At 39.9% G+C, this 23,756-nt stretch overlaps 1 protein-coding gene across 3 annotated transcripts in view; it reads left to right on the top strand.

Annotated features, from left to right (window-relative positions):
• C6H10orf90 (chromosome 6 C10orf90 homolog) overlaps positions 1 to 23,756 on the top strand; it is a 64,242-nt gene that overhangs the window by 29,119 nt on the left and 11,367 nt on the right. For 2 of the 3 annotated variants that reach the window (XM_005022247.5, XM_072039908.1), the window contains 5 exons: positions 2,199 to 2,287; positions 4,255 to 5,332; positions 19,131 to 19,415; positions 21,338 to 21,528; positions 22,444 to 22,645. In XM_005022247.5, the coding sequence (XP_005022304.4) occupies positions 2,199 to 2,287; positions 4,255 to 5,332; positions 19,131 to 19,415; positions 21,338 to 21,528; positions 22,444 to 22,645 (1,845 nt within the window). Of the gene's footprint in view, positions 1 to 2,198; positions 2,288 to 4,254; positions 5,333 to 19,130; positions 19,421 to 21,337; positions 21,529 to 22,443; positions 22,646 to 23,756 lie in introns of those variants that run through there. The other variant, XM_021274313.4, reaches the window with a different exon arrangement.

Genomic DNA, 23,756 nt, shown 5'->3' with positions numbered 1-23,756 from the left:
TCCTCTCTGGAAGATTAAGCAAAGAAAATACATATTCCCTTTTCTTCTTCCCACCTCACTTCTTCCTATATCTCCTGCTACAGAAACAGCTACTTTTTAAAGTTAAATGATTGAGAATTAACCGAGCTGCTTCAAGAGGTCTGTGTGAAATCAGAAGGTCTTACCTATTGCTATCCCAGGAGGTTACATTTTTAAGAATAATTTACAGATTATACATAATTTACGTGGTGGACTTTGACAACTTGTTCTTGGTTGACCCCATGGTATTCAGTAATTTCTCTTGTGCTGAAAATACATTTGAATGAAACTCATGAAAGACCATCTGGCATAACATCTTTCTAGGTCTGATTAATCTCAAGCCAGAATTTTGGATTTCTTTGCACGCTTCTTGACATTCACAAGTTGATGTTCTCCTGTTGTAGCTTCTCAGCTCGACCTGAGACAACTGTGGTTTTCTTACTGTAAACTATTTGAGGAAAATGTTGATAGCAAAGTTGCTGCCTTAATTACATCCGCTTTGTTTGTGAAACCTCTGGATTTCTTGAGGTCTTGCCTTAACTCAATCCAACAATTTCATCTTTATCCTTCTCTGCAAGTTATTTCCTATTTAGTTGTTTAAAAAAAGTAGGAAAGACACCATATGTGGCAGGTTTTCGTTGCAAAAGTATTCATGTGTAATTCAGCAGGGTCCAGATATGCTGACAATGCCTTTCCATGGAGCCCACCCAGCAGTTACCACTCTGCTCCTTGTGGACATGTGTAGACTTTGTCCCTTCAGGACCCACCTTTCTGGTCCTTCTCTGAAGGAGCAACACCTCCTTTTTGCTGCACACCACAACAGTGGGGAGCAGGCTCCAAGGGAATCTCACCCATGATTTTTGCCACCAGGTATCATGATCCAGTGCTAGGTCAGGTTCGCTGCCTTTTTGACTGATTCAACTGTGCATTATTTCTTTGCCAAAAGAATGTACAACAGCCCTTCCATTCCAGCTATGTTCTGGATTCTTTTTTTCCCCATACTGTGGCTAACAAGTCCAGATGTTTTCTCTGTTGCTTAAGATTTTTTGTTGCTCAATGACAAGAAACATCTCTTTTTTTTCATACCAGCTACGTATATACATAGTGGCACTGGTGTCTCAGAGCTGTGCCAGCAAAGTATTAAAGTATACTTCATTAAAGCAGAAAGTTCATCAACCTGTTAGTGTTTTGTGATTGCTGTCTCAAGGTGGGACTCAAAGAAAGCAGTTGGTAGGGGATAGACCTGACACTTTCCCCCTCTTCCGCTTCTATTCTTTATCTGTATGCAAAGTGATGCATAAAGCCTGCTGTGGTGGGTATGGTTTAATGGGCACTTTTTTAAAGGGAAACTGATTTATATTTCTTTGTTAATGTATTGTTACATATAAACTGAAATTCTGCTTGCTAAAAAGAAATCAACTCTTGTGGTAGACTGACTACATTAAAGAAGGAAAAAAACAATCTTACCAGTAGTGTGACTTGTTGATATAAAGAAATATCCAGTAATGTCAGGAGATTTCCATCCAAATAGAGAATTTACCAAATAGAAAGTAACAATTTGTGGCTTAAGTACTGACAGCAAACGTAATACATCGTTATAGTGTCCTAGACTCTCTGTTATATGACAATTATTTCTTTGTAAAGGACTGTAGCAGAGCTAGCCCTCAAAGGAAACAAAAGCTGATCACAAAGTTAGAGGTTGATGTAATGATGTAAGAGGTATCACTCAACCGGAGACGTTATCATGTAGCATGTGAATATGATTGAAAATTACTATACTTGTTTAAATGTGACTTAGTCCAAATGAAATGGATCTCGTAGCAAACCAGGCAAAAGTGAAATTTGTTGAAGCCCTTGTTTTACATCTCCCTTAATTACTCCAGACACATGCCTAAAGCCAGGTAAACCAGTAGCAGAGAGATTCAAGCTGTGATCAGCCCTGAACAGATTGTGAGCCTGTCCCCAAACACCTCTTCGCAACAGGATCCCAGCAGTGTTTCAAGCTCCTCTCCTGGGAAGGAGGAGAAATGCAATCCCTCCTGTAACCAGCTCCCAGGGCAATCAGATCACTTACCAGAGCTTTTTCCCTCCTGCCTGTGCTTGGTTTGAAACCACACTTTATCACTCATCTCCTCCAGGACGCTGATGATAACGTTTCTTTCCCTGCATTTGTTTCCCAGGAGCAGCACAAAAACAGTGGGGCAGTAACAGGACATGCACGGGCCTCCAGCAGGAGAGTGCTGTGGAGAGAAAATCAAGCTCCGTGGAGGTATGATAAATAAGTAATGGGTAGATAACAGTCAGCAGAATGCATTCGGGTTTAAAAACAGTCACTGATGGCTGAGCAGTGTGCTTGGACTTGGTTTTGTTTAACTGGGTTCAGCCTAGGCAGCCAAAAAGCCAAATAAAATGATGTTTAGGAGGCTGCAGTTCTGTGTGCTCTTGGAGAGGAAAAGAGATGCTTGTTTTGTGGGGGGGGAAAGGTTGTTAAAAACCTCTCAGGAGACTAAATTAAGTGGTATCCCAAGTATCAGTACACTCTGTCTCAGATGTTCTCTAGATAAAGCCTGGGGTTTTCAGTTCACCACAATTACTTGGTGTTAGTGCATATTTTTTTCACAAGATGCAGTGAGGCTTGAAAACTCCCAGTGAGCATAGGACAGCTGGTCAAACCTTAAAGATTCATTTCTTTGCCAAAGGTTGGGAGGAGGGAATAGTATGTATACTCAAGCAGAAGAAGTGAGTTATCTAATATTTGAATTTGAAGCTAATAGAGAACATTTTTGACATGCCTTTGGACTTTTGCAAGAAGTTTCCAACTGTACAGCCCTTAACAAAAGAAAAAAAATGCCAAATCAACTGCTGCAGCAAGAGTTGCATCCACAGAATGAAGTGTTTCAAGGAACATTCTTTTTCCGTGACCTGTAAAAATCTCAGGGAAGTCAAGAGCTTTGGAAGCTATGTGAAGATCTTAAACCTGTAGGTAGAAGTAAATGCAGTGCTGAAAATATAAGGCAAATATTGTTACAAGCCATGAAAGAAACAAAGAAGGAAGAAAATGCTTTCCCTAGGGCTGTGAAATTATTGAATTGTCAAAACCACAGGCAGCTGGTTTAAAGGGTTGATAAAATTTACCTGACGTTTCACCTCGTTAATAAACTCTTAATCTAACTCTACATATTTGGGTTCCCAAATCAGCCTTCCCAAGAGCTACAAAGGAGACATTATTCTGTGTTATTTCCCGACATGGGGGACAGGAGCTCGGCAATGGTTTTCCTCTTGGGCTTCAGTGCAGGGTGAAATACTTGTTAAGCACTGGCATTGATTAGCAGATGATGTAGATGCTCAGATATGATCTGAGATGAATGCACAATAAGCAGGAGCAGTCCAGGCCAGCAAATGGCACCTGAACCCTGAACAAACTTGAATGAGCTTTCATTATGGAGCAAATCCTCAGATTTCTGAATGACAATTCAGTGTTTTGTTTTGTTTTGTTTTGTTTTGTTTTGTTTTGTTTTCTGTCAGGATCAGGAGATCTAGGAACGTGAGTCAGGAGCAATCTAATCAGCCAGTTTACAGCACCAAAGAGATGCTTTACTGCATGTGACCGATATAACCAGCTTTGTGGATAACGGCAGGAGATTTTAAGCTCAGGTTTACTCTCTGTTAGATATCTTTAACATACAAGCACCCCTTTTGTCACATCAAGTGAAGTAATGTATGGTCTATCAAGATGTTTACTGTCATGGTCAGACACATGGACTTGGGCCACTGTCAGTCAAACTTGGACATATGTGGTTTTACAGTTAATAGGTGTCAACAAGTAATGACAAGCAAGAAGGAACGGATGAATTAAAATAGCTCTTGTAGTCCTTGTAGGAAATTATATCACTTTTGTGAAGGGATCAAGGAGAAGCTTTTCCATGCTTTTAACCAGTGAGGTTGTAGAGCAGCTATGACCCTGATGCCATGTGCTCTCTCCAGTACATGATGACACACATGGACCTTTTTAATTCACAAATATATATATATATATTTTACATTGGATGAGTGAAACCTCACAGACAATTCAGAGCTCATTTCTTGAGTATGTATTTTAATAATGAGAGGAGAGAAAACCTAATATGAATAGAAAGTTAACAAAATATTTTGAACAAGGGTACTATATGGTAGATGAGAAATAGTTAGGTATGTGATGATAGAATATGTTGATAATTTGGATCTTTTCATTTTCAGGAATCTCTGTCATCAACAAGTACAAAATTGATTTCACCAATAGTCATTTCACAGATGATTGATGAGAATAAATCAAAAGAAAATTGGTCTGCTTTGCTGATGCAGTCTGCGATCCCACAGCCCAGTGCTTATCACCTGAAGCAATCTTTGACTAACCATGATTTGGTCAACATTAACAGTGCCTTTATGGTACTTCCCAGCAGATTAGAAATTCAGGCATCCTTAGATGACACCACCTCTTCGCTGGACTCTCCCACCACAAATGAAAAACAACGTCAGAACCAGTGGAAAGGGTTTGCCTCCATAACTATTACAGCCAGACGTGTCACTGAGGGCTCCAGTGACCCAGCATGGAGATCCAGGGCCGTGCCAGAGCCCCATGCTGCATCCCCCATGTTGAGCAAGGTCCCTGTTGACCTCCACCACTGGCCTCCACCTGGCCAAGCAAACCAAAATGTCACTCCATCAAGGGCATCTGAACGTTGCTCAAAATCAGGTGAAGAGCTGCGTGAGAGGTTTTCCAACCACAGAAACAAGGAGAAGGGTGTGGGTCTTCAAAGCAGAGATGGGAGAGACAAAGTACTGCCTTCGTTCATCTCGTCTGTCCACATTCAGGTTTCTCAGCAGTGTCCAAATACTATCTATTACATAGACAAGTCACTCAACGTGTGCCTTGTCCAGCCTCGAATTAAATGCCAAAAAATGCATAGATCGACATTGTCCTTCAGTATAAACTGTAGTTCGTCTAGATTAACAGCAGATGGAGTAGATGGCATAGCTAATGGAGAGCCAATAGAGGAGATGCTTCAGACAAAGCTCCTAAGAAAAAACAAGGCTCCACTCAGAACAAACTGGAGTGCAGGTTTAACAGAAAATAATGTAATTAATAAACAGACAACAAATGAGGGCCATTTGGGTGCTAAATACCCTTTGAAAAGTGTCTGTGCCTCTGAACTTCGAGCGTTTGATATACCCAAAGGACCTAATACCATAACAACAAAGCAACCTGACGATAAGCAGTCTGGCAGCTATCACGCTACATTTGCTTTCCATCTTCCTAATTCCAGTGATGAGGCAGGTAAGTAATTTCCATAAACCTCAGTCCAGTGGAGCAGAGGTTCAGGCTGGAACAGACCCACCACAATGATTTTACGTGAGCAGATAACAGTAATCTGCTTCTGCAAAGGCATGCTGAGTCAGAGCACAACCCAGACATTTTCAGTTCCAGGACTACTATGAATATATTTGCCATGCTAGTGATGCATGCTGTTCACCAGATGACAGAGAAAACTCTGCCTGTGTTGTCAGCATGAAACCTCTATTTTAACCATTTATAAGTGTAATTTATTTATTTTTCTCTCAGCAACATGCAAGCGCTTAGCCCCCAAAATAATTGTCTTTCTGGAAGGGCTGGATTTCAAGATGTGAGATTAAGAATGAGGTTGCTGTGCTGAACTTGGTTTTGTGCTCCTTACAACTCAAAATGATACTGCTTTTGGAATTTGTTATTTAGAAGGCCATAGTAATAAGCCTAGGTGTTTGTAAGTGATGGCTCCAGGTAAATGTTTTGCAAATCTTTAGCACATTTGTTCCATATCTCTCCAAGCATTTTGCAAACATAAAATTTTCTTCGCAATGTTGCTCCCAGGAAAGGGAAAGATACCATGGGGATTGCTTTGTGCCCAGAGTGGTATAGCTCCTGCTGCACTGGACTGCAGCAGCTATTTTACAGTGCACTTGAATAACCACAGCTGAGTTTATTGACTCGCCAGAAAGGGAGCGTGGATGGGAAGAATGTCAATGAGTCTGCTTTTTACCAAAGGCACTAAGATTGAAACTTACCCCCTGTGTATCCTGCGACCTTGGGCTACAATTAATTGCAATTACCTTGTACTTACACGTCCTTTTTCATCTAAGGGCCAGTCTGTGAGCATAAGCCATCTCCTAAATTTCATTTGTACCCACATCCTACCAGCTTATAAATGGAGGAAAAAAAAAAAAGAAAAAAAAAAAGAGAGAGAAAGAAAGATGAGGAGTCGCATGCTGTCTGATGGGCTGGAACAAGGTATAAAACCTGGACCCTGCAATTCCTTTTCACCTTGCCGTTACTTCTGCACTTGCTGCTCTTGCAATTATCAAGAAATAAATAGCAAGAAGACACTGCTTTATTCAGAGGCCTCCTGTTTTAACACTAAAGAAAATTATCAGTATGTTCAGGGTCTTCCATGGAGAAACGTTATTGTATAGCAGCTTAATTTAAAGTAACTATGCCCTTCTGAAATTATCGTAGGCAGTACTATGTATTCAAGGCTTTGTTCAGCAGCACCCAAAGTCTCCCTGTGATGCATCACAGAAACAAGGATTAGAATAATATTGAGATTTGTCATGGGCTTGGTTATACAGTGGTCACTGTAAAAGGATCACTTTTACTAGAAGTAACTAGAAAGTGAAATAGAAGATTGCTTGTGATTTGCCAGTTTTATGGAAAAAAAGGAAATAAGTGAGGTAACTGGCTGAGAAATACTGTTTTTTGAAAGACGACTTCCACCATTTGTGTACACAAGAATACAGGTGTAAATAAATATGGGAAGTGTTACCTTCTTAACTGCTTCCACCATTTGTGTAAGCAATAATGTAGAATGTAAAGATATATGCTTCTCTTGATCAGACCTTTTGTAGTATATAAGAAGGTGTTTATCAGCTTACTACAACTTTCCTGTGTGAAATTTGTATAAACAGCCAGTATAATGCTTCAAAAGAACAGCCTTTCTCACCAGGATTCCCAAAGTAATGAGCTCTTGCATAGCTGTCAGCCATTAAATGTGACAGATCATGAGAAACTCAGTTAAATTCATGAGACATCCACACTGCACATTAAAATGAAAGGCATTTGGCACAATTTTAACCTGGGAGAAAATGAAAAGCTGAGTTCTCCTTAGTTTGAAAAAACAAGGAAGTGAGAGAGGGATCTGTTAGGTCCAATATTCTTTTCTGGTGTAAATCTGGTATGGTCCTACAGATTTTATTTATTTTTATTTTTATTTATATATATATATATTTTTTTTCTAGACTAGTTTTAATTACCTAATGGCATAAAATCTGTAATGGGAATCTTACTTTCTTGCTTTGTGCTTTGGCATTTCTGTGTATACAGCTCAAAACTGCAAGACCTGTATAGCATGATGCTGCTTTACAAGCACAGCAAAGTGACAACTGCCCCATCAGCAAAGTCCCTTATACCACCACAGACTCCCAGGTACTTTTTAGGTACTTTTTCCTCCAACACTTACTATTTCAAATCCATTCATGTTAAGGTCAGTTATATGTTTATGCAATTAAGTTTCTGTGAAACTAAATGTTAAAGAAGAAAGATGAACTAGCAAAGAAGAGGCAACAAACAACTTTTGACACCATGTTAATACTTTAATGTAATTATCTCACGGATGAAGGAACTGCAGAGAGCTCTTTGTCCATCACATTTCTGATGACCCAGAAAGTTTGAGTTTATATTAGTTTGCAGCTGTAGGCAATAGCTTCCTGCCAGCAGAAATTCAAGTGGTAATCATATCACCATGGCCAAAAAATAGAAAAATAGACTTTTCTGTATGAAATCTGTAAATGCAGTTTCCAGGATGTATAGGCTGTCTTATTAGTACCTGAAGAGGAATGAGCACCCCCATACTTCTGTTTCACAGGGGCTAGCTTTGCTGTTTCCTATGGGGCTGGTTGTCATGGTCTCTTTGGAGTGCCTTTTCCTAATTTTTCTTGTGACTTCACTAAAGTAATGACAACTTGCCTTATAGTATTACTCATACTATTTCATGCTGAAATCCAAATGTTCAAGACTTGGCTTTACATGGACCTGGATAACCTAACCTAAGGCACTTCTTTCAGCAGGAGGTTGGGCCAGATAATCTCCAGAGGTATATATTTCCACATCTTACCATATATCAGAAGGATATTTTAGGCATATTATGAAATGTAAATCCTGGGCTCCGCTCATGGTTGGTAATTATACCTAGAAATCCCAAACTCTCAGTCTTAGTTAGCATTCAAAGCCATGCCTTGTGTTATATCATCCCAAGGACGGATTATAACTTTGTGACTTCATCACTATGGACTGTGTCATCTACTGGCTCCACTGCTTTTGGTGCTTCACTTCCATTAGCCAGCAAGAAATTGGACTCTTAAGTGCTGGAAAATCCAGGTTGCGTGTGAAGTCAGTCTTCAGCTGTGGGAGGGCATAGAGATGTAAGAGGTAATTGAATTCACTTTAAATGAGTGGTCAGCATCTAAATCTTGTGGGGAGCATAAGGGGCACATGTGACCACTAATGAGAAATGTCCCCACTGAGAACCACAGGAACCAACTCAGAGAGATACAGCCAACATAAGCATGGGCCAGGCTCCGTGAGGACCTTGTCACAGGCAGTCGATGTGGATCAGCTGGCCTTCAATCACTTCTTCTAACAAGCTGTCAGATCTTGCTAACGCTGCTTTTAAGTCAATGCAGCAATTTCCTTTACTGTCTATAGCTAATGTCTCATAAATACAAGGTAAGTTAAAAATGAAGAGATTAGTCTTGTTTCTGTTGAAAACGGGAGCATTTTTAATCTTAATTTCTCACCTACCCTTCATGAAGAATATATTCCACATGAATATCTAGCTTTACATCCATCTTTTATGATATATTACCTACTTGATGCTATGCTGAATTATTAAAAAGGAGCAAGGAGAAGGAAAAGGGGCACGTTTACATTCGTTTTAACCTCTTGATTAGACAAAATCATCACTTTTATAAATCTTACATAGCCAACATCTGAATTTATCTGTTTAAGCTTAGATCATCATAAATGTCTTGCTGCCTGAGCACCTTCACAAACCTCAGCTTTGTTATAAACAAAGTTTTGTTATAGGTTATTTCTGCTAGCACTTCAGCTCTTATAATGTCTACACCTGTGTTTTTCTTTTGTTGATGTGCCCAGAACTGCCAGGTAGTGTTATTAAGGAAAAATAGCTGTGATGGAGAGAAATTTAAATCCAGTTGAGGTGGTGGGTGCCGCACGGGCTGCCACAGCCTATGCTCAGCTCTGGAGAGCATGGAGGATGCAGCGCTCACCTTGCTCGTAAGATAGCTGAAAGTGGGGCATGAGGATTATGATGTGCTCATGAGTCAGCGTTTGGAGGTGAATGTGATGCAATGGGGATGGTTGTGACTGTGGGTGGGGGCGGCAGCATGTGTTGGGCATGGGGTAGTCTCGGGGGGGCTGCCCTACCAGCACCCCTTCTGCAGAATTCAGGAATGGAAAATAGTGGTAGCTGGCAGCACTCAGGAGGGGGAAAGTACATTTAAATCAGTGAATGAAACAGAAGGGTGAGCTAGTAGTGTTGTTGCTTATATTCTTTTCCCAAAGAGAACATTAGGTAACTTGAAAGAATAATTTACTTAATTAAAGCAATAGGAGACAGCTTATAGGGAAAACTGGTACCTGGCATTTTGGGGTGTTGAACAACCCAGATGGTTATAGATTTCTGTTTCCTCTTAAAGAAGGGTTTTGTAACAAGTGCTGAATCTAGTAGGATGTTTGCTAAGGAGGAAATAAGTAAATATTAATTTGTTTCAAGAGTGTATTTCTTTTTTTTTCCTTTTTTTTTTTTTTTTTTAATATAGTGTTCATAGTTACATATATATATGTATTGATACTTATATTGGAGTAAAATCAAAACAGTAGGTGCTGTGGGATTTCAATATGCTGCTATCTGCAAAACAGAATGTTTTAGTTTTAAAAATCTATTGAAAGCTTCTGGTATTTGAGACGTTTGTATATCAGGCGAATATTTGGAGGTCACCTTTAAACTAATATACACTAATGGAAATCAGTATGAAATCTTAAAAATGAAGAGTATTAGTAGTGTTTACTTTCAATATTAAATAGCAGTTGAAACGTTGCAATGAATGAGTGTGGCCTACCTGATGTTCTCACCTGACTTTCTGCTTATGGGAAGTCACCACATAATAGCCTAGAATACAAGGTTAGTGCATTTCCATCTGTATATATGTACACATAAATATGTATTATATATAAACAAGATATAATTAGAAGAAAGTTGTTTCTTGCAGTATGGAATTTATTGTATAGAAACTTGAGTACCTACAGCTGATGCTAATTAACTCTCCAGCCTGAGAATGTGTAGAGCAGTAGTGATGGCGAAGACAGGAGAAATGTGAAATATGTCACAGAAGATTTTACTTTAGCATGCACCTGCTAAACATGAGGAGTCAGATCTTTGGCTGATGTCTACCAATAGAAATATCTGCTTTCAGAGGAGCTACGCTGATTTACATCAGCCGAGAATCTGGCCAGGGACATTACTGACTTGGCATTATGGACATAGCAGCTGGTGCTGACTTGTTAAGAACAAAGGACCACATGCCAAAAAGCCTATTAGAAGGGTCTCCTTTGATGTTTCACTTCATCTGGTATAAATTTAAAATTGAGGAGGTTGTCAATTTTCTTTAGTCTAGACGTTTTGTGTCATTGGATCTTTGTCACACTGCAATGTGACCTTCGTGTACTGTATCAGACGCTGAGAAGCTAAGGATTCATCCTAATAGATGTTGAAAACTCAGTGAGGAATTGAAGCCCTCAGTTATGAGTGACTCTAGAAGATGCTCCCACCCTTCAACACAGACCCCAACCTGTGTGATGGGCAATAGCAGTGGTGCCTCCTTATCTTGGAGCTTTTTAATCCCTATTTAGAATGATGTCCCCTATTCTCAGGAGGGCCTTTTCACTTCTACAGAGTGAACTCATGAGCTTTGGTCCTAGTTTCAAACACTGACTGCCAGTTGCCCCATCCCCTGGTGTGACAAAGGGAGGGGTGAGGAGGCTCATTGGGTCTAACAGAAAAAACAATAGAACAGTGTTGTGGGGCAACACTCCTTACTCTACTTATTTAAAGAGAAAAAACTCAGGGACTCATAAGACTGATGTGTCCTTATGTCCCATTGTATGGATACTGGCTTCCAGTGACAGGACGGGTGCTTCTGTAGTGGTTCATTAGATGTCACAGTGATGCTGGCTGTGATTAGTGCACTCATAGGTTTCTATGTGGCAATTTCTTTAACAATTTCTCTGCAGTTTCAGGCAACAAGCAGCCATGGACCTTTGGGGTTGGTCATTATATGTCTGTAGTGATATTATGGACAGAATTTCTAGAAACAAACCTGCTGAGTTAGCATTACTTTCCCCAAGACAATCATATTGTTTGCTGAAGACCCAAATTAAAGTTAAGCCCTCCTGGTTTTGGTATGTGAAAGTTAAAGATTTCATTTTTCTGTTGTTCTCCATCTTGTTCAGAGTAGGTGAGAAGAAACCATTTCTATGTTGGCCTGCCAGAGTTGGTAAAAACGTGAGACAATTTGAAGTAAAAGGATCTGGAGGGGGCAAGTCACTTGTCAACACTCAGGGAAAGCAGTAGATACTAAAATAATAAAAAAAATGATTAAAAGAAAGAGAAGGGCTATGTGTATTCAGTGACTGTGTTACGCCACTAGAGTAAAGGGCCTAATTTTCCCCTTCTTCGCTCTTGGTTTAGTGTAGGAGCAACTCTTCTGCAGTCTGCAAAATGAATACTTGGCTCAGTCTGGCTGTGGTAAATTATCAGAAAGAGCTGAACAACTAGGTGTCTTAGACATGATGAGAATACCAAGTGGTCAATGCATTTCTCACTCTGCAAATCACCATTTAAGTGTTTTAAATCAGAATGATATTTTTTTAAAAAGTCACACTGCATCAGATTACTTCTTGAATCACTACAACAGCACGCGATAGCTTCTAAGATGACATCCTTAAAATGCAAGCATGGACATCCAACTCTGAGATTTTGTTATGCAGGTGTTACAGAGAATGTCTCAGAAGTACAGCAGTGAGTTTTGAAGTTTTTTCAAGAGCCATTCATCTGATTGTTAATAATATGAACAGAGATCCTCTCTGTCTAAGGACCAGTTGCCTGGAAGTCCTTGGCTTGTTAAAGACACGGCTTTGGTGTAGCATGGCCAAAAGGCATGACAAGAAAAATGATCATTAAATGTATGACTCTAAAATCTAAGATCAACTTGCATCAGTGAGAAAATAATTATCAGGTGCTTGACCAACTTCCAAGTTATAAAAGGTTTCAGGAGCTGGACTCAGTGATTGTTGTGGGTCCCTTCCATCTCAGGATATTCTATGATTCTACGAAAGGTTTAATGAAAAGGGAATATTTTTCCTTTTATGCTGTCCCAGCACATGGGAAGCAAAAGGGAAAAATGCTAACAAAATATACAAATGCTATTCTTGACTAGCTGGGTATTGGTAAGGCACTGGTGCAGGCAGTCGGATCAAATAATGTGGGTGGATTATTTCCTGACCACTGAAATATTCTGCAGCAATCGCACACGCTCATGAGTCAGAGTGTAAGATGATCTCCTGCAGGTGCCAGGCAGGAGCGTTTCCTTTTGGCTGCTGTAGTCATTACAAATTACGCTCTTGTTCCACCAAGCCTCTCCATGCGCCGTAGGAATCAGTGCATCACATCCTGTCCTAAACACCACATCGCTAGGTATTAGCTCCATATTTAAAGTGGCGTCTGCTTATTTAACACCGAGAGAGAAGATCAGTGAATTATTTGCAAAGTGTTTTGAGAAAATAAATTGGAAGTCGCCACAAAGAGACTTATTGCTAGGTGCCGTTGATTAAGCGCATTATGAGATTGTTTGCTCTAAAGCCAAGGGTTGGACTCCACTCTAATTTTGCCAAAAGCCTTCTGTAAACAAGCTGCTTCTTGACATCAAGAAGCTCTTCCTACTTTGGACTGATTATAGGTTTGAAGCCTAATAGCCCTTAGGTACACTTGATAAGCTTTCCCTTTTAAATGATTGCAACTTTCTATAATCAAATATTAGCTTTTACAAAAAAGACGACATATTCCTTCTTAGGAATGTGTCCGCAGCTGTCAACATCATTTTAAAATCCCAAGAAAATAAATAGAAAAGAAAAAAAAGTGGTGTGTTTTTTTTTTGTTTTTTTTTTTTTTTTTTTTTTTGTTGTTGTTTTGGTTGTTTTTTTAAGCGATAATTTTTTAATCTAGCCTTTTAGCTTGAGGTGTTACTGATATAGCTGAGATAATGAAGCCTTATCCTTGCTGGGCAGGGCTGTTTGAAGAAGCATTAACACAGGTACAATGACATCTTCACAGGGAGTAGCAGCGTGGCTGATTCTTTTTGGTTAAGCTTGCAGAGTTGTTTTGCCTTTCGGTCATGACAGCTCCAGAACTGGAGCTGAGGACGTGGCCAAACCCTGTTTTTCAGGATCCAGCCTCAGCTCTCTATTGGAAAGTAAACCTTGTTAAGTATTACATTTTGATTAGGGAGCACAGGCAGGGCTACATTTTTGTCAGGATTTTTTTTGCGACATGGATAGTTTCCATGGATGTTAATGCTGAACAGTCCTGACACTGCCTCTTGCAAACAAGCCATTTGACAAACATCAAAAGGCAGTTTGGGGCATAGGTCTCGCTGCTGATCAGCAGAAATTTTAGTAAAAATGTCTGAATTTTGTAGCATTCCTTGCTGACTGTAGCTTGTCGTCTGATTAAAAGCAATGTCCTTTCCTCAGCTGTGATCTGAACGATAAATTATCCTTCCTATCTTCCATGCCTTGACAAACACTGAAATAACTAATAATATTGTCACTGCTCTCAGTGTTTCCATTTTTCTGTGTTACCAGCCTGTTGAGATGATGCAGTCTGTTTACTTATAAGACCGTATGGCTTAGCAATGGTAATGCTTGGTGCATGATAGGAATTGAGTCATCAGTCTTTGTCATCAGTAGGCTGCAGTCTTGGTTTGGATTTTGCATCACTGCTCATACAACCCACGCCTATGCAGGCCTGGGTCTAAATCTCCAAAACGGTAGAAGTTTCTTACATTTAAGGTATATTAATCGCTGACCCCGTCTGCCTGAGGTATTGGCATTGTCAGCTTCCATTACAGAGGTCTGGGAGAACTCAGCAGCCCAGGGCATGGGAGTTTTACTAATAGAAAAAAAGAGGGGAAAAAAAAGGGAAAAAAAAAGTAGTTGGTGTATGGTGTATAACGTAGAGCCTACCTACAGTGGTGATGCTTGATCTCATTAAAGACACACAGGGAATCATCACTGTGTGTCTCCTTCCCCAGCCATGTCTTGTCAGGCTTACTTGGTGGTCGTGGAGGATTTGTGGTGCTGTGCATCTGCTAAGATGAGCTTTGGCCATTTCAAAGAAGCATTTTGTCGTGAATTATCAGAAATCCACGGTGAAATACAAGGAAGAGAGTTATATGACAGTATGAAAAGCTGCTTTATCCTGATGTAAAGTGAAAAAAAAGGAAAAGAAATGTAGTAACAATGGAAAAGTGTATGCTTGCCTGAATTGACAATGTTTCAAGGAAAGGCAAGCTTAACCTGCTCTAATACAGGGTCACTTCCTGTTAGCAAAACCCCCTGAAGGGAGGGGAGGAAAATGTAAAAAGATACTTTACAGTAAAACAATATGGTCATTTTACTCAGAGATCAAGGATTCTTTGACAAAAATAAATAAATAAATAAATAAATTTGAAAATCTAGTCTTGGTTTTACAGAATATTTTTAACTCCTCCAACATCACGTGATTTTCAAGTCATTCTTGAAGAACTGAACTGTTGTCTTTTTGGTTCTTGCACAGAGGCAAAAATGACTTCTCTCCAGATTCAATTATGATTTTGTTCCTTAACTTTTTCTCCTATAGGCAGCAGAGCTTTTACAACTCGGATACCTATTCACTGAATTTTACTGACAGCGTCATTCTGCTTTCCCTTTCTTCGAGTTTTGTTCTGTTGTATCTCCCACGGCATTGCACTTGCATGTCTTTGTTCATTAGTTTTAAAGTCTTTCTTCAGCTCGGATAATAGAAAAAACATATATATTACTAGTCATCCAGTTGCAATTCTAGTTATACTCAGAGGGGTATATATATTTCCAGTTTGCTGCGTGGGGATTTAGATATATGATTCCAGATAGTCTTAATGAGAGTAACAGCCCTAATTCCCCACACGGCATATTAAAAACGGATCCTGAATGTACAGAGGGAAATTCTGTGATCTTACCTTTCAGTACCTTTGCTTTTTCTTTTTTTCTTCCCCTGAATATCATTAGCATCTGCATTTGTTAGTTAAGGTAATTGACAGCTGCTTTGAGGATGAGAGAGTTGGTCTTCGGAGCCCATGTCTGTGTTGCTTTGCTGTGTTTTCCTGGGGATTGACTGCACCTGGGTGTATCTTTTGAATTGAAAGGTTAATTCAAGAGGGAGTTAGACGAAAGATTTTACCAAGTTGGCTCTGTTATTATTCTGGTTGCCTTCAATGTCAGACAAGAACAAGGTGCACCTTTTCTTATTACCTTAATTAATTACAAAAAACACCACCACCACCAACAACAAAAAAACCCTATTGCGTATCTAATAATTGATCTAATGACTAAGATTTAGTTATAATACTAATACAAGATCTAAGGTGGACAATATTCATGCAGAAATGGTGCAGTTTTCTTATAGCGGAATTTCTTAAAGATTTATTTATTATTATTTTTGTATTATTCTTAGACAACCTTGTGTTACAATAAAATACTAAGAAACAGCCATTAGTTTTTTGTAATTTCAGATCACATTCCTGTTTCCATTCATACCTGTATTTTGTTTCTGTCCTAATGATATGTCTTTGCAGGGAATTCCCAGACCTTGTGGGCAGAATGCCACTGGTGGCATTTCCTTTAGCAGAGAAGGGGTGCAGTGTGGAAGGGAAGGCTGTCTCCACTTGAGCTATATACTAGAAAGTTCCTGGGGCTTAATTTCTCTGTTTCTGAAGGTTACTGTACTTACACTCAGCAGCCAAGTTTCACAAGTAGCTGGTCTGATAGTTAGGGGTAAATGGAGGATGAGTGCTCCAGGTACCTCTTCTTTCTTTTGTCCATTTTATTTGTTTAATGTTTTTTTGACCCATGTTTTCAAATATTACAGAGGAGTGGTGGCCAGGAGATGACTCCTCTAACACCTCTGGTCCCCAATATTTTTTTTTTGCCACCTTTCAGCCTGTTCTCATCCCCCTGATGATAGTTTTGGATACCGATGCCTAGCAGTAGCAAATAGCCGATACTGGGAACACAATGGTGGTTGTTGAGCAGTAAGACAGTCTGGTGAAGAAGCCGTTTGGCTTCACAACACACGCATTTGCTGTGCAGACCATTTCTAGATATGAAGGCAAATGATCTCCTACTGCGATGCTGCATTGGAGGAGCAGGAACTCTTCTGCTTCCCACTTTCTTTTTGTCTCCTCTCTGCTTTCTGCCGGCCAATAAACTATTTTAATTTAAAAGTTGATTTAAAGAGATAATCTGTTTTCCATTCAAGCTCTTTCTGTGGCTGAGCTGCCCTCCTTCCTCCCACCCCCCCTAATTCTAGTGTCTTGGCTGCCTTTGTGAAAAGACTTCCTTCTCTGCTGCTCTGCAGTTACTTAATGCTACCTGCTGCTTTCTTCATCTTCTCCTACTGTGCTGCCTGTTTCTACCTCTTGCCACAAACACTCTTTGATGCCCATGACACCATTAATCGGTCTCAATGTCTTTTCCCTCTGCATGTCATGAAACACTTGCAGAAACACAGTTTGTAACCGCAGGTACAGGATCGGTCAGGGACTGAGGGAGCAGAGCACTGCATGTGCACGAGCTCCAGCTGAGGGGCTGTACAAAACTGTGTCTGCCTGGTTTGTTGACAGTATTTGCATCAAAACTGTTTTCCTCTGAGAGGAGAGAGATGGGGTTTGACAAAAGAGAAGGCAAATACTTGCGATGTGTGAAAAGCAAGGAGAAAAATCGGTTATACCAGAGAGAAGAGGGAGAGCTTGGATTGCTAGATTAGAATATGTGAGCTTTGTGTGCACTGCCTTGCTTTGACCAGATTTTCTGTATGGATGTGAAATTTCTTAGGATGTGGTTCATCTCAATGAATTTAATTAGAAAAAAAGTTATTTTTTTCTCTCCATGCTGACCTTCTGGGATTCCTCACCAGAGACTCCCCTGGGGAGCTGGCTCCTCCCTGTACTGACAGTTCAGTTTACAGAAAGAAATGTGAAATTATGTTAAAAAAAAAATCTGCTCTGCTTGTTAAGGAAGAGGCTAGAAGCTGTACCTTAGTGTTTTTGATTTTCCCCAAATTACAGGAAGATCAGCACAAAGCATGAGTTATTCAGATCATTAAGGTGTGTAGGAAACCATCCTTTTGTGGCAGCATTTTTCCCATCTAATTAGGAGTAAATTAAGGATTGGGAAAGTGACTTGAAAATACCCCACACCTCACTGCAGGATTTAATTTTACCTAATGACTATAAGGAAGGGTTTAACATAATGTGCCACTCCATCCTTTCTTTTCAGTTGGATCAGAGGACAAAGACAGAAGCAATCTTCTTCTGTCCTCATCTGAGACACAGGGAAGAAATGTTTAGAGAGGGGCAGCTGTTGGGAATGAGTCAGAGGAGAGTGGAATTATGTGGCCACTTTTTAAAGTGTCGTGAAATGCCAGTACTCTGTAAAATGTCTTATGTCCACGTAAAAAATGGGACAATCACTACCTGGTGTGTTTGTCTTTATGGTTAGGACTGAAACCAGCTGTGTTGGGTTTTTGTTTGTTTGTTTTACCTTGCACTTCCAAGTTCTCCCAGTTGCCTCAGTTCACCAAATTTTTAACAGCTATCGGTCATTTCCACCTACGTAAATCTTCAGGTCTTCAGCCAGCCTGTGACTAGGACAGCCATTAGTAATTTTTGCACAGTATTAAAAAACAAGAGCAGAGTCATACTGTGTTCGTGGCTGTGTGGGTGTCTGCCTTTTAGGAACCTCTGGTAGTGGTTTACAGGGACCTAAAATAGTTCCCATCTGCTCTTTCTGTCTTTCCTCCCCCTGGCTGATCCTGATGCCCTTTCCATGCTGTTCCCAATTCTTTAAATTCCCTTTCCTGATATCTTTATTATTACTTCCTCTTCTTTCTGAACTTTACCTAAGCTGCACCTATGAGAATGGTCACTTCTATGTGCTCATGTACCCACGCTTTCCATTTGCTAGGGTTTTGCAGGCTGTAGTGATGGTCCGTTTGAATTGTCTTTCAAGGTTTGTGTAGCAGAGTGCTCCGTTGCTTTTGACATGGCAAGGTCCTGCAGTTGCAGATGCTGTGCAACATCCTTCATGTGAAAACAATTTTAGGGGAAAGTGAATCTTATACAAATTGGACCTTTTTGCTGCTGGTTCCTGCCATGGCTTTGTAGACAGGTAGAACATGGACCTTAACATGTTGGAGATGAGTGGTGCTTCTGAGGCAGGCACCCCACTATGGAGACCTTAAAACCCTGACCCCAAACCCACATGGACCTCAGCTTTCATCACAGCCATGACTGGATCCATAATTATAATTTTGACCAGGTTTAGCCAATCTGAAACTTTTCTCTTAAGTGAATAAGAGACAAGGGAAAACCACATGGCATACATTTGCATTAGAGTTTTCTTGATTCCTTCCACACTGTCTATTGGACATCCATTATTTAGAATGAAAGCTTATTTTTATGAAGAGTATGCTCTGATTATTTCTATCAGTAACATTTTGTTGCAGTACAGCTGCATGGCAGTCATGATAATATTTGTATCAGTTACAACTTTTAAAATATATGGCTAAAAGCAGTTTCCAGTTTTGCTGGAAATCAAAATGATGAGGAACAGAGGGCTGAAAACAACAATAGAGTTCTCATGCTATAGATTTTTTTTCCCCTGTTTTTCACAGGAACACAAATGTTGTCTGGAAGCCAGAGGAAGCAGTGCACCACCACGATCAGAGGCACAACAGCCTCTGCCTCTCTTCTGGATACACCATCCAGAAGGACAACCACTGCTGGTGGCTCATTGAAAAACAAAGATCCCTCCAAGGACACCTCCATACCCAAAGAGATCCAAGCACAGGGCATCCTGAAACCAAGAATGTCTGTCTCCAAAAGTATGTGCAACACAAAAACTTCATCAAGAGTCCTCTTGGAAGAAAATGTTCACAGGCAAAACCAGCTCCTAAAAAGTAAGGTACAAATCCTGCTGTGCTTGTTAGGAATATGGTTTCAATAATAAGATGAGATCAGTCTCAAAGAAAAAAGTGAAATAATGGAAATTCAGTCCATTTTTGTCCAGCTTTAAGTGCTGAGTATGAGTCATCTAGTGAGAGATCCCATCAACTAATCAAACTGTATACATTGCTATGGTTAATAGAAAACAAAATGAAAATGAGAAAGATGGGTTTACTTTGTAGGTAGGTTCAAGAAAATCTTGAAAAAACATTAAAACTGCAGAGTCAAACACTCCCAGTCCGACCAAGAAACACCGTAACCAAGGTTATTTTTACAACCTTGTTTAGATACCATTTACCTCTGCAATCTTTTTTTATCAGCAAGCTTTCACTACTTAAGCAATACTTTCTTCTAATTCAACAGCTCTATGTATGTCTTACTTCCCATGGAGATGAGTAGCAGAACTTGTGCATAAGAGAGTTTTGCAGAAGACAACTGAATCATATTGTAGATGAATTTGGCTTTAGTATCAATACATTTGTAAGAAATTTACTCTAACTATACCTTAACAATGCTGCAATGGTCATATATCCCTTTTTCTTACAGATTTCTTTCTTGTAGGCAGGTAGGGAAAACATTTTCATTATTGACTATAAAGGTAGAGAATATAACACCCACTTAGGTAAGTGAAACCGATGTTCTGCTTTCAGTGCAGGAAGTTAAATCATGCCACTTCACTACCCAAATGTGACTTTGTTTTAAGAAAGTGAAGCATCCATGGAGATTTATTAAAGATAAAGTTAATTGACACCTCTGAAAACTTCACTTATTAAAAATTTTAATTTCATGTTCACAGGTTTCAGTTTTCTTTTTTTCCAAAAAATATTATATTAACAAGAGCAGTATTAGGGAGGAAATACAGTTCAGGCTTTTATAAGGCAGATGTACCCAAAACAGATCATTTTAACTTTTTTTTTTTTTAAGTACAATATAATATGTACAATATGTCATAGCGAGGAAAATATTTTAAGTTTATTGTAACCAAAAATTGAAATAAAACAGTAATGGGCTTTATTCCCAGATATTTAGTTCTAGAAATCAAATTATTTGGCAAGGAAGAAGTATTCCAGTTTGACTTTTCAAAACACTGCATATGGACCTTTTCTGAAGTTAATTTGTTATTCTGGATTACATTTAATTTTCTCCTCTAAATGAGAATCTTGTCAACTGTCTGATTTTTGAGTACATCCCCTCTTTTGGTCCTAACTTTTGAAGGAAATATCAGTAAGAGAGCATTAAAGCATAGTCCTAAGAGTAGAAAATCAACTTTTTTTTCTTGATGCAGGACTTTGTGAATTGACAGGTTTCATAATAATGTGCTACAATGTATATTAAGTCCTAGTTTATTAGTTTTTTCATGGAGTCATTCAACTGGCTAATGAACACATAGAAATGTTAGAAAGCAAACCATATTATCAGCAAAGAAAAAAAACAAGAGGAGGGTTTATGAAAACCTCCGTGTGGTCAAAGAGAAATGATATGTGATTAAGATCTATAACATTATGTTATTTCCTGCGATACATGCAATGAACTGAAATAAACTGTGAGCTGCAGCATGATAGCCTCTGCTTTCCATAATGCAACCGTATTAGAGAAGCGTCATGCTTTTGGGAAGTGACTACCATCAGACGGAGCTAAGCATCAGAGCAGGGTAATTATGCCTCGATGCAGTGCCTGGCTTAATGTGAAAGATACTCTGGGTGTCACAGGGCAGTGAGTAGCACCTATGATTAGATTTGATCTATTCTGCTTAATGAGGCCTATTAATAATACCTTGGCATTCTTATTTCAGAAATTGCCCTCTCTGTCTAATGAGGTGGAGAACCCAATAAAAAATTAACCATGCACTCTTAATGAACTTTTAAATCTCTTGAAGGTGATTACGAATCTTGTGGTTCAAGTGGCAAAGCGGAGGAGCACGAGGAGGAGGAGGAGCGGGCTGGAGCCAGCTGGGAAGCTCTGTCTGCACCTCGCCGCCTGGATGCCGCTCGCCAGAGCCGCAGCGCGCTCACCCAGCCAGATGTCAGCCCCGAGCCCGAGAGACCACCCACCCCACTGACACTGAAGGTAAAATACCCGTTATTTTTATGGGTGGGCTTAATGTGGAGAGTGAATTTTATTTATTTATTTATTTTCTCATGGATGGTGTTGCTGCTGGGAACTGGCTGGGGGCAGAAGTTGGCATGTCCTTGATTTTTCTCCTTTCTGGTGATGTTTGGTTGCTTTCATTATTTGCCGAGACTTGCTGGGTTGCCTGGTTGGGCAAGTCCCAGCTGCCATTCCGTGGAGAACCGTGATAAACATTGTAAAAATTGGGGGTTTACAAGGGTCCCAAAGGTGCTTGTGAAATCATACCCTGAAACTTGCACTTTCCCAATTTTGCGTGACATCCAGTGCCACCAGCAGCTGCCGTAGGCATGGCTGTGACCCAGGCTGGTACTGAGCCACATCAGCAGATCCAGTGTTTTCCTCCTTCTGGTCCAGTGCATATGTAAGAGCAACCTCTGCTCCTGTCCTCTGCCTTGAAACATTCCTAAATGTTGAAGCAACCTTTGACTGGAAAGCATTTTCTTTCTGGATCATCCATGAATGGATCTGCGTGATAATCAAAGTAAACAGGAAAGTTTGTGAACGGTCAGTGACAAGCTGCTTTGGAGATGGGGTGAGACAAAGAAATAGGCAAAATGTCAAGAACTTGAATATGGGTAACTTATAAAATGTGTAATTCAAAACCTTTTGGATATGTTTTCTTATTTTTATTTTTTTCCTATAAATATTCTTTGTCTGATGTGGAAATATACACGCTGAGGCAGCTTTCTAACAGCAAAAGGGAGCAAAAACAGATCGGAAGGCAGTTTATGAACTTTATTCAGACCAGCAATGATTTTCATGGGGAATCTCTTACTGAACCCACTTAGATGAATACCATTTGTTTTTTTCCTTCCTTTTTCTAAAGCTAAGTGTTTTCTCTGTTTCATTTAGGAAGCGCTAGAAATTCACAAGCCTCAGTTCATTTCCCGTTCGCAAGAAAGGCTGAAGAAGCTGGAACATATGGTCCAGCAGAGGAAAGCCCAGCAGAATGATGCTCCTGTAAGCAACCAAGGAGCGCTTCTTGTTCGCAAACCTTCCACAACATCTGCCTCAAGCAAAAAAAAGCAATACACCATCCCTCACCCGCTCAGCGGTAAGTTGAATTGTGACCGGTAATGGTTCTCTACTTGTTTTTGAAACCTTGCCATGTGTATAGTATTTCTGTATTAATGCTGTGAAAAAACATGAGACCTGCTGCTCCTGTTTCACCCTGCTGGTGTGCCAACATACGTCCTGGTGCTCAGAGAATAAATCCTCTGAAACACAGAGACAGGGTTAGTGGACATGGGGTGCTCCATGGCAGCCTTCCTTGGGGGTGTTTTGTCATTGTCACATTCAGCACGATGCAGGTTGCTGCTCGTTATAGACTCGTTAGCAATTATTGGCATTTTGTACCTGCCACAGCTCACAGAAGGACTGATCTGGGGTGAGAAGTCCCAGGTATGGGGACAGGTGGGGTTTGGGTGTAGGAGTCCCAGTCTGCTCTTCTCAGCAGGTGAGCTTGTCTTGTCTGCCCAGCAGCTGTGTGCACGGCTGCTAAATCAGCACATCTAAACTCTGTGATTTCCTAATTTGAATGATTAGGCTGTTTTATTGCCCTTGTGGTAAACAGCCTCAATATCCAGCAGCTCCCTCCCAATAGCATCTCTGTAAATATTATCTAGGCACAGGATGCTAAACAAATCACCCACATTTTATTTTTTTTTTTAATTGCCATCTGGCTTTTACTTAATTCAGTTGACAAAAGAAAAAAAAAAAAAAGATTTATTTGGTTGGCATTCCTCTTAACTTTTTGGTTTTAAACCATGTCTCTGAAGCCACATTATTCTGCTGAAAAATAAAACAATTAAAAACATTAAATAGCCATGTTTATGATTAAGTCTGTCCTCATCCCTTCTTCTGACAAAGCCTAAGCAAGCAAAAATACACCCAAATGATCTAAAAGACCAGCGATGGTCTTTTAGACCATGGACTTTAGGATGGAAGGCTAATGACTCACAGAGGTCAGTAACACTCACCAAGTCTCTCAATGAGAAGGTGATTAAGTTCTAATTAGTGTACTAGTTTGCAGTTTTTAAGACAACTACATCAGCTCTGCTCACTCCCCCTCAAAATTATGTTATTTTTCTTGGCATGCTTAGCAGTGGGGAATATTATTTGCTATCGCTAAATCTATGCTGTTTGCTCTGGTATGGTGGCGTCTA

The sequence above is a fragment of the Anas platyrhynchos genome, chromosome 6, assembly GCF_047663525.1.
Source record: "Anas platyrhynchos isolate ZD024472 breed Pekin duck chromosome 6, IASCAAS_PekinDuck_T2T, whole genome shotgun sequence".
NCBI classification, from domain to species: domain Eukaryota; kingdom Metazoa; phylum Chordata; class Aves; order Anseriformes; family Anatidae; genus Anas; species Anas platyrhynchos.
The sequence above is the reverse complement of the archived record's forward strand: the minus strand, read 5'-3'. Positions and strand labels throughout refer to the sequence as shown.